Source organism: Myotis yumanensis, unplaced genomic scaffold (genome assembly GCF_028538775.1).
Source record: "Myotis yumanensis isolate MYYU_CA2020_CCGP unplaced genomic scaffold, mMyoYum1.0.hap1 SCAF_2, whole genome shotgun sequence".
Taxonomy (NCBI): Eukaryota; Metazoa; Chordata; class Mammalia; order Chiroptera; family Vespertilionidae; genus Myotis; species Myotis yumanensis.
The window spans coordinates 23203012-23214447 of NW_027223753.1; the positions used below are offsets into that span (position 1 = coordinate 23203012).

General features: G+C 50.3%; 1 protein-coding gene across 1 annotated transcript; it reads right to left on the minus strand.

Annotated features, from left to right (window-relative positions):
* Positions 1-5442: 5442 nt before the first annotated feature.
* On the minus strand, positions 5443-10379 carry CUNH1orf216 (chromosome unknown C1orf216 homolog). The gene is made up of 2 exons (XM_070403239.1): positions 10252-10379; positions 5443-7922 (listed from the first exon to the last, which is right to left on the minus strand). Exon 2 carries the CDS (start codon positions 7915-7917, stop codon positions 7240-7242), a length of 678 nt encoding a protein of 225 aa, XP_070259340.1. The 5' UTR covers positions 7918-7922; positions 10252-10379; the 3' UTR covers positions 5443-7239.
* Positions 10380-11436: the final 1057 nt, after the last annotated feature.

The following is an 11436-nucleotide window of genomic DNA, read 5'->3' on the forward strand; positions in this document are numbered from 1 at the left end:
GGGGAGGAGACACAGAAGCGGGGAGGGATCCCGGCTGCAGCTGTCCCGCGAGGGCCCGGGACAAAGGGCCTGCTGGCGGCCGCCCTGAGCCGTTTTCATGCTTGTTGGGATTAAGCGCAGGAAACCTCGCTGGCAGCCGTGCGGATCAGCGGTTGGGGGCGCGTCGGCGCGTGGGGCGGGCTCGGTCCCGCCCGACCCACGCTTTGTGAGGGGACCCCCGGCCCGCTAGGCTCCGAAGAGACCGCCCCGTTGTCTGCGCCTTTGGGGGTAGGGGGATGGGCCCGACCCGGAGACCACAGAACACCAGCTGAACGCCCGCCTCCAGCCCTCTCCTTCCCCGGCGCGGAGCACGGGAGCTCCGCCTTGCACCCCCTTACGGGGCAAGGTCACGGCCCGCAGCCCGAGCCCCTCGGACTGCCCCCCTCTCATGGCCCGAGACCTCTTTCTCGGCGGGTAGGGGGGGGATGCAGGCCCTCGGGGACCTAGCCCCACCCGGCTCTGACCCCGTGCCCCCTCCCTCCCCGCTCCCGCCAGTCCCACAACCAGACACCTCTCTCCTGGAACCTACTGGTGATAAATGAGTGGAGCGACCAGGGGATCCACCGGTTCTGAGCTCTGAGCGGAGGGGTCTGAGGGGAGGAGCGGGACGAGGATAACGTTTGGCTGGAGCAGCCTTCAGGCCTGGAGAGAAGCAGACACACTGATGGCTGTGCCATGCGGGGCCTGGGAGAGTCTCAGGGGTTTGCCGGGTGTGAAAACCGCCCCAGGCTGGTGCAGTCTTATTTCGGGAGGGGGGGCGGGGCGAGCAGGGAGCAGGCATGCAGGTGTGTCCGGGAGCGTGCATCTGTGAGTGTGAGAGCTTGCTTGTGCATGCGTAGGAGTGGTGTCCAGTGGCCTTGTGTTTGTGGGTGCCTGGTGGGTGTGGCTTTGAGGCCTGGTTCAGCCCCCAGAGCATCCCCATGTTATGCTCCTCTTCTCACCACCAGCATCCATTAAACTCATGGGTCTGGGACTCTAGGTGCTTTAGCAACACTTTTTAATATACAGCACAATTGCCAGGGGCATCTCCTACCTCTGATGACCTCCCACTCCTCGCTTAATCAAATAATAACATGTATGGACTATTTCCTCTGTGCCAGGCTCAGGTCTGAGCCCTTTACACATGTAAACTCTCGCATAACCCATTTCACAGTTGAGAAAAGTGAGGCACCGCTACTACTAAATGGAGGATCCACGACTTCTGGGTTCAGTCGGCACTAGAAATCACCATTCTCTGTTGCCTCAACTTCTACCCATTCTCCAGGCTCCTCTTCCTCCAAGAAGCCTTCCTTCATCAGGCGATCTCGCTCTCCTGTTCCTGTCACCTGTTCCTGCTGTGGTTAGGAGACACTAACACTAGATTTTGGATGAAGCTTGTAGGAAACAGGCTGGAAGACAAGTCATGGGCTGCCACCAGGAATCATTCAATCTACACAGAATGCTGATATTCCAGGGGAGCCCACTCACCACAGTCTGAGGCTTCCTCATCCCCCTCTTTACTTCCTTCTCCAGTTGCCAGTTCACTCCCCGCACCCCAGGCTCTGACCATGCTTGATGGGACTGAACTATTTGGAGTCCCCTGAAGAGAGTTTCCCATGGACCCAGCCCCTTCTCTCTCAAGAGGACCCAGCCCTGCACAACTTCCCCGCCAATCCCTTCCCCGTTGGTCCTGTCCCTGGGGGGTGTTCAGGCCCCTGCTGTGTGCCCTTGCCCCTGTGGGTCTCTAGGTCTCAGCTTCAATCTCCTCCCTCAATCCTCCTACTAAATGAGACTCCTCAGGTAGCACTAGAACCCTGAGTTAGACGTCCCTGCTTCTGGTCATGAGATTTCATTCTGGTGGGAAGGAAAAGGTGGCTACCTGGCTAACCCCTCCTACTAAATAAATCTTCCCTACTCCCGCTCCCTGTCTGGGGGACTAAGAAATCCCCACCCAATGACTTTAAAATAAACTCCTAAATATATCAAGTCTCAGGCAAAGATCTGCACAGAGGGCTGGGAGCAGCTTACCAGCTTCCCCTCTTCAGAGCTCAGAATGGCCTGTGCACTAATGTTTTGGATGAAAGTCTCATCTATTAGTGCAGGCAAGACCTGCTCAAGGGCAGGAGTGGGCTCTGCAGGACTTTGTATGGAGGTGCTCAATCGGTTTTAATGCATACAAAGCATTTTCAGGTCCATTTCCTCATTCAAGCCATACAGTTGTCACAGGTGGAGACAGTCTATAGAGTCCTGGACCAGGTCTGCCCGTGACAAAAAGCATAGCAGTACCTCGGCCCTTCCCACAATCAGGCCCAATGGCCTGCGTACCTGATGGGAAACAACAATTCTTGGCTGGGTTGGTTCATCCACTGGGGTCTCTGCTGACCTGGCTGTGGCTCTGACTCCCTGCTCTTGCTCAGCTCCTCCCCTCACCCACCATTACACCAGGGGCTGGGCCTGTCCTTAGACTCTTGATGATCGGCAGGGGTCCTATATACCTACAATTCACCACACTGGTTCCTTGTCTGGCCTTTATCTTTTCCTCAGCTCAGAAAGCTCTTTTATGGAAAGGAAAATAATAGGCAGCTTTATTTTTTAAAAGTTTTTTTAAAAGATGCCTTTCATTTTAGATTCAAATTTCTTTTTTAAAAAAATATATTTTATTGATTTTTTACAGAGAGGAAGGGAGAGGGATAGAGAGTTAGAAACATCGATGAGAGAGAAACATCGATCAGCTGCCTCCTGCACACCCCCTACTGGGGATGTGCCCGCAACCAAGGTACATGCCCTTGACCGGAATCGAACCTGGGACCCCTCAGTCTGCAGGCTGACGCTCTATCCACCGAGTCAAACCGGTCAGGGCTAGATTCAAATTTCTTAAGGAAAATTTTGATTTTTTTTTTCCTGTGGAAAAGTGAAATATGCATCCCAAAAGCATTATTTATAATTACAGTATATTCATGACTCTCATTAAGGTAGTTTACTATGTGCCATGTACAGCTATCAGTATTTTTGCATACTATATATTAATTTAATCCTTGAGAGAACCCTATGAAGTAGTTACAACCCTATATTTTCATTTTAAAATGAGGAAATTGAGATACAGTACAGAGAAGTTAACCCTTTGCGGTCGTTTGTCTGCTCTCAGCCACCACAGCAAGGAACTGTACGAATCTTAACTCTATTCATTCATGTATCAGTTCATAATTTCTCTGGAAGCTCTTAAGTGTCTAAGCGACCTTGTCACGAACCAAAACATTGCCCCGACAAATCGGAGATATCGAAACTCAATATAAACAAACGCGGTTGTTCCACCGTGGCGAGTCAGTCGCCTTTTGAGAGTGAAGAAATCGACAAGCTTCGGAGATACTTCGCAGAATTTCAAATAAAGCTTTACAAATTACATTTAAGTGTAATTAGGCATTCTCGCTTGTTAAGATATTTCAAAATAATACTCCAAAATGGCAAAAAGAAAGTTACCGAAAGAAGTGTACTGCGAATCTGAAAGTAACGATGAAGAGTTTTATTTTGGCACCTTGAATACTGACTCTGACGTAGAAAGTGATAACGTTTGTAGTGATTCTACTAGTAGTGATGTAGTTCCAAAAAAGAATTAATAAATCTTGTTTATCCTTCATAATCTTGCATGTTATGTATCACTGCTCTTTCAATGGAAATTAATTCCGACCAGTATGACACCCATGTCCAAATTTAATACGACCACAAAGGGTTAATTGACTTGCCCAAGGTCATAGAGACAGAGAACAATGGTGCTAACTTCCAAAACCAGGGGTCTGGCCTCACAGTCTGTGCTCTTCACCATTGGTTGTGCTCAGAAGAGGCTTCACACGTTTGGGAAAGCGGGTCCTTCCTGAAAATTCCCCCTCTTGTGCTCTGAGGGCTTCATGTCTCATTGTTAGAAACCTCCATGGTTAAAGTTATTCAAATTTAGCTATAGCTCTTTGCTAGAACAAGATCTCTTAATAAGTGGAATTTGTCAAAACTGGTTCAATACTGTTTCTGTATAAATATCAAATGTAGAGATAGTAAGAATTATTAATATCTTGGGTCACTATTTCTGAGAAGTATACTTTCTGGGATTTAAAATATATATATCTTTCTCTAAAATGTTTCAATTATTGCCCTAGCCGACTTGGCTAGGTGGATAGAGCATCAGCCTGCGGACTGGGGGGTCCCAGGTTCGATTCTGGCCAAGGGCACATGTCTGGGTTGCGGGCTTTGTCCCTAGTAGGGGGCGTGCAGGAGGCAGCCGATCAATGATTCTCTCTCATCATTGATGTTTCCATCTCTCCTTCTCCCTTCCTCTCTGAAATCAATAAAGAAATATATTTTTAAAAAAAATGTTTCAATTATTGTAAGTAGAATATAATTTTTATTTTGTAATTTAAAAATAATCAATACAGTATTTGATTGATTTAATCAATAAAATATGCCTTCTATGGTAGGCATCCTCTAAGATGCCCTCTGATTCTCCCCCTTCCTGGTTCTTAGACCATTGTGTAATATCCTCCCTTTGAGAAACTTACCTCTAACCAACAGGATATGGCAACATGGAGGGGATGAATTTCTATGATTCCGTTGCAGAAAATTGACTGCTGTCTTGCTAGTACTCTGACTTTCTTACTAGTAACTTGCATGCTTTGATGAATTAAGCTGCCATGTTAGAAGGGCCCACATGGCAAGGAACTGAAGGTGACCTTCAGCCAACAGTCCTTAAAGAACTGAATGCTCCATGCACCCTGGACTGACTCGGCCTTGACTGCAGCCTTGAGAGAGATTCCTGACCTACAGAGTGGTGAGATGACAAATGTGTATTGCTTTAAGCCACTAAGTTTTAGGGTAATTTGTTATGCAGCAATAGGTAACTAATATACTTTCTTTATAAAAGTATTGGATTTTTGAGACATCAATAAATCATCATACAAGTTAACATAAAATAGAAGATCCAATATGATTGGCATCAACAAATATCTGAAGTCATGCACATGGATTGTAACCACATCTGCGTCAGAACCATCTAAGGACCCTCAGTCGTTTGCAGTCAGGCTGCCTTTCAGGGAAGCAGTGGCTCTAGAGCAGGGTTGAGAATATGAGTGTTTGTGTGTTTTGTGCGGGGGGTGTCTTTCACAATCAACACCCCCATTTTCAGGCCCAAAGGTGCTTTAGGATAAGGACAACCCAAATAGGCCAAGTCCCCCCTGTCAACCTGAGAAACCCCTTAGGGGAGACCTCTCTGTCCCACCATCAGACTGTCAACTGTCGCAGGCTGGATTCCTCCTCCCGTGTCTTCCCCCACCCTTACCCCCCAGCTCAGAACCCTGCTCACAAAGGGGCTCAGATGATGTGAAAAAGAGGCCACCAGACGACACAAACTCAAGAATAGAATAGAAACACAAACTCAAGAAATGCATTTCTCTGCTCCAGTTTATTCATCTTGATTCAGACTCAACATGCAAGAGCTAGACACAAGTCCCCAGGGTCACTGTCTCAGCCTCACTTCCCATTGCTTTCACCACCCACCCACCCACCCACCTAGAGATAGAAAGAGCCCCCACATTTTACAGATAGGAAGACTGAGAGCCAGCGGTAGGATCAGTGACCTCCATGCCACTGCTCACCCATTAGGATCTTGCAACCTCTTGGCTCCCAGGAGCAAAACCGAGAGCTTGGCTACCTTAGTCTTTGGCTCTCTCCAGAATTCACCAGCTCTCCACCTCACAGAGCTTCTGCTGGAGCCTGTCAACTCCCATTTAGAGGGCATTCAGTGATGAAAGGGGGTATGATTCAGCATCCTAAGAGGTTACAGGGGTAGGGCTGACCCTGCCCCCTGCCCACTCTTGAAAGAACTGTGGCTCCTCCTGGCACAGGCAGTCTGATTTCAGGGAAAAGAACCAAACTAATTCAACATCCAGTGCTGCTAAATCCAGAGCGGCACAGCAAGTAGAGGCACAGAGACAGAAGCGAGGTTTTACCCAACAGCCTGGGAACACCTTGTCCATTCCTTGCAAGCTTATTAGCACACATTTCTTTTCATCAGAATCTTAAATCAATATGGTCTGTAACAGCTCCTTTGCAGTGGAGAGGAGCTGGTTTGTGGTTTGTTTGGAACTGGCACTTAAGAATTCCCCAACTCCTATTTTTCACAGGGTTCTACCATGATCATCTCCACATCCCCATCTCCCACATGCTGGGAGGCAGAGTTCAAGAGAGACAGTCCCTATCTTCTTCTCTGATGCCACCCCCATTCCTGCCATGGTGTCAATCACCACCCCCAGCTCCCCTGCCTGATACTAATTCTCTACCAACTGCTCTGGCAAAATTGCAGCCAAAAAGCCTTGATAGGCCAAAGCGGCTACCATCTACAGCAAATCTATGGTCAGGGACAACAGCCTTAGCAGAGCAAAATCTAGGAAGAGTGAGGGGAAGGTGAAGGAGGGGTGGCCTGGGAAACCCCAAGAGACCCTCTTTCCAGGGAGCAGTGGGGCCCTGTGGAGAAAAAAAGCTACAGCAGGTCATGGGTAACATAGGGTGTGGATGGATGCCCCACATGTGCAATTGAATATATATTTGCACACCCTTGCTCAGGAGTCTGCCTGCAAATACATGTTCCTAATATACACTTCCCAGGCCTCACCAGCACACATGCACCCCTATATATAGGCCTACACAGACAAGAGCTCACTCATATACACCCACCACAAGCCTCAACATTCAAACTTACTCATTGGCACACACTTCTTTTGTATGTACAGTTGACCCATGAGCAACGAAGGTTTTAGGAGTGTGTTGATCCCTGAAACAGTCGAAAATCCATGTAGAACTTTTGACTCTCCAAAAACTTAACTACTAATAGTCTGCTGCTGACCGGAAGCTTTATGGATAACATAGTCGATTAACACCTATTTTATATGTTATATGAGTTATGCACTGTATTCTTACAATAAAGTAAACTAACCAAAATGTTATTACTCTCTTACATACATACCATACATACATAGATGGACACACTCACACAGGCCTGCACATAATTTAGGCTGTGTATATATACAGCACACATAAGCTGATGCCTGGCACATGTTAGCACATACATACTCACTTATGCTTACCTGCACTCATACCAGCTAATCATATACTTGTACACAATCTCACACATGCCTGCAAATATATACATATACCCAGAGAGGCACACTCTTAATCCTGGTCCTAGGGCCTGGACGGTGCTGCCTTATGTTGGAGACAGCGGATAAGCTCCTTTCGGTTGTCTAGGATGGTGTCAAAGCTCTCCTGAAGGCGGGCCTGCTGGTCAACCAACTGATGCTGCAGGCCTCGGATCCACTGGAGCAGGGCCAGGCGGCGGTACATCACCAAGTGCATGTGGTGCTTCTCCTTCTCCTGCTCTTTGTAGCGCTCTTGAGCCTGCAGCTTCTGCACAGCCTGGGCCACTGAGGGCAGAAGGGGATCTGAAGGCCCAGGGCCGTGAGGAGTCCCACAGGAAGGCTCAGGGCTGCTACTAAGGCTGTCAATGCTTAGGGAGCTGCTGGCATAGCCATTGTCCTCCAGAGGGGAGCAAATTGTGCCGGTACCACTCATCTTCTCAGGCTCAGCTCTGGGGATCTCTGCTCCCTCTGGTGGGCTGCGGAGCTCCCCCTCAGGGAGTCCAGGGTCCTGGAAGGCCTGGTTGTCAGAGGGCAACTCGGAGGAGTTCCTCATCAGGATGGGCTCCACTTGGTCTGGCATCCCATGCCAATTCTCATTGGCGTCCTTGGCACTCGCCATGAAGTTGGAGTTGCTGTCTGGATGAAACTCAGGCTGACATACTCCAGGAGGTGGGCCCCCCAGCAACTGGCCCCCCTCAGCTACCCCTGGCTGGATGGCGAACATCTGGTCTGTAGAGGGGAAGCAGAAGAATGAGTCAGAGCAGGACAGGGTGGGTGTCCTGACAGAGTGGAGGCAATCAGCAAGCGAGCCTGGCTGCTCCTCCTCCAGTCCCTTTCCCTGTACTCTGGTAACACCTCCCTTCCTGGTTTTCCTCCTCCCTTTCTGTCTGCTGCTTCTCAGTCTCCTGCACAGCTTTACCCTCAGCCCTCTGAGGCAGGGTGTCTTCTCATTCTATGCACTTCTCCCCAGATGACCTCATCCTCTGCTGTAGCTTCAAGGAGCATCATGTGTTGGTGACTCAGATCTCTCTCCAGCTCAGATCCAACTGTTTTCCAACCCTGCAACCAACCACAGGCTCCTCAAATTCTACGTGTCCAAACAGCTCTTCCTCTTCAGTGACCTCGGCAAACTGGCCCCACTCTCCATCCGGCTCTCTAGTCAGACACTTGAGAGCATCCTGGACCCCTCACTCTGCTTCCTTCCCCATCTCATTGGCCAAGAAATTCTGAGAAAAACACCAAACCCTCTGTGTGTGTATGTACATGCATCTCTCCTCACTTTCACTTGGTTTAGGCCATTTCTTACCTCGACTACTGACTGCCACAGCCTTTTCTCTGATCTCTCTGCCTCCAGTTACAAATGTAAATTTGATTCATCACAGCTCCCTAAACTCCTGCTAAACCTCTGCATGGCCTACAAGGCTGTGCTTCATCTGGCTCCTGCTCATCCCTCCAGACTTGCCTCTTGCCACTCTGCCCCTCCTGCCACACCAAACTGCTCAGAGATCTCAGAAATGCCCCATTATTCTCCTCCCGCAATCCCCGTGGCCTACACGGTACCCTTCCTCTTCCCTCCCCTCTAAGGTCCTTCCTTCTCCACCCACAAATTGCTTTTTATACTTCAAAACTCAGCTCTGCCCTAACCAGTTTGGCTCAGTGGATAGAGCGTCGGCCTGCGGACTGAAGGGACCCAGGTTCGATTCCGGTTGTGGGCACATCCCCAGTAGGAGGTGTGCAGGAGGCAGCTGATCGATGTTTCTCTCTCATCGATGTTTCTAACTCTCAATCCCTCTCCCTTTCTCTCTGTAAAAAATCAATAAAATATATTTTAAAAAAACAAAACTCAGTTCTAATATCCCCCCCACCCCACCCCCGGTCTCTGAAGCCATCGTGATGTTCTCCCCACTGCCCCAACATACACAAACACACAGTTAACTGCCTTTCTCTGGGTCCCACTGCCCTGGGTACACACTGTCTAATTTATGTTTGTTTCTTGTCCCCAACACATAATGGATGATCAGTAAATGTCTATTCACTTTTTAAAAAACTCTCTTGTAAAAGCAGCTTACAAATCCAGCTCCCAGACTAGATGGGGAACTCCTCTATATATCCTCCATCATATTCCCAGGAGCCAGCATGGAGCTTGGCACTAGCAGGTGTCAGTCCATACTTGCTGGGTGAGTGAATGGGGGAGGGGTGGGCTGCAGTGGGATATCTATGCTCAGGAAGAGCAGCAAGAGGCTCCTGCCGGCTGCCCAGGGCTGGCCCCGCTGGGTCCAGTTCCTTCCTCTGCCCAAGGAGGACCCCACCTCCCTGTGGACAAGCCTCTTGGATTTTGCCTCGTCCCTCCATACCTACTATCCTGTGTCCCTGCCCCTAACTTGCTCCATCTTGATGCCCTGGAGGGAGGACATACAATACTATTCTTTCCTCCTCAATAACCCCCTTCTACCAAAATTAGGGTTTCAATGGACAAGAGGTTTCTACTGCCCACTATCACTAGAATTAGAAAATTCGGGTATCAGTAAGAGTGAGACATAAGGTAAGTGACAGGGACCCTCCCCACATCCAGTAGTGGGGAGAAGTCTTGGGGTGGGGGTGGGGGGATGGTGTAGGGACAGATCCTTTCTAACCTTCAAACTCCCCGCTGAGCGAGGCGCCTGTAGATCTTCCCCACCCAAACGTTTCTTTTTCCCTAAACTTGGGCGGGGCCGTGAAGGAAGCTGGGATGTGTTGGTTGGTGGTGTTACGAATCGCGGGGGTCTCAGAGACGGTAAAACGGGAACCCAGACACCCCAGGATCGGGTTTCTCTCTCTAATCCGCAATTTGCCGGGGTTTGGGTGGGTGGTGGGGAGGTCGCTCTGTGAGGATGGGGGCGATCAGCCTCCCTCCCTGCCTAGCCTTGCGGGAAAGGGAGACTCCCCAAGACAGAGAGTAGGTACCATCCTTCCCTTAATTGCCCCATAGGAGGCAGCTGAGCGTACGCTGCGACTTCCCTCCTGGCCCCCCAACCCCTGCGGCTGAGCCCCAACCCTCCCCCTGGGGCCCCCGACTCACGGCCTGGAGGCGCCCGCCCCGGCACGGACAGCTCTGGTTCCACTGGCCCCGCGGCGGGAATCGCCCCTCCGGGCTCGGGGTCCCTTGGCCTGGGCGTCCACGCGGGTCGGGCGTGGGGTGCAGGGCTCCTGGGCTGCGCTCCCAGCTCCAGGCGTGGACTGCGGAGCCCGGCGGCGTCAGCGCGTGGGGCGGGGCGGCCTGGCCCACGTGGGCCGGTTCGGTTTCCCGCGGAGAAGCGCAGCCCCTGGACCGCCTCCCCGCCTGCGCCTTCCGCAGCCTTGACCGAGGCCTGGCAGGTCCGGTGTTAGTTCCTAACTGCCCTCACTGGGCCCTTCTCTGCAGAGAGAGTGACAGTCTCAAAAAATGAAAATCTGGGCATGCCAACACCCTCCTGCCTAAAACTCCTGATCGCTTCCCCATTGCGGGGTAAATCCTTCAGGCAGCATCCTCTGGGCTCTGAGCATCCGACCCGTCTCTCCCGCGTCAGCCTTTGAGCTCCATCTCTGCAATCGGGCCTGAGGCTCCGTCCTGCCTACCATGCGGCTGTTGCACACACTGTTCCTTCTGCTGAACATCCCCTTCCCCCTCTCATATTTTAGACCTCTTCTCAGATCAGCCTTCTCTGATACAGTCCTTGAGCACTTTGTTCCTTTTCTTCACAGCAGCTATCACCGTTGGAAATGATGTGTTCATTCTGTGCTTATTTAACGAAAGGTACGTTTTTAAGAGCAGAAAGAAAACCTGCTCTGGGAAAGGCATGGGGCTGCTGCCCGGCCGGGTGCCAGTGCAGTGAGCTCTCCTGTTTCTATTTACTGGAGCCTGACCCCCTCACTCCCTTCCTCCTTGGGGGAAACGGGTAGGGTTTGGTGGTTCAGTTTGCAATCAAAGAGAACAGAGGAATTTCTGGCTTCAATCGTAAAACCAGAAAGCACTGGCTGGTGTGAAGTAAGTTAAGGCTTCTTAAAATAAGTTCTCCGGAAAGAAGACTGGGACAAATTTAGCCTTCAGGGCACATGAGCTTCCGGGGGGGTCCCTTCCACACCCCCATTTTATTGAACAAGCTATGCAATTGGCTACACTTTCCTCATGCACCCCCAACCCCATTCACCCCATTTCAAAACTAAACTAATATGGATTCATTGTTGAATAATATAGTTAAAATATTTTGTCCCATCTCTCTCTCTC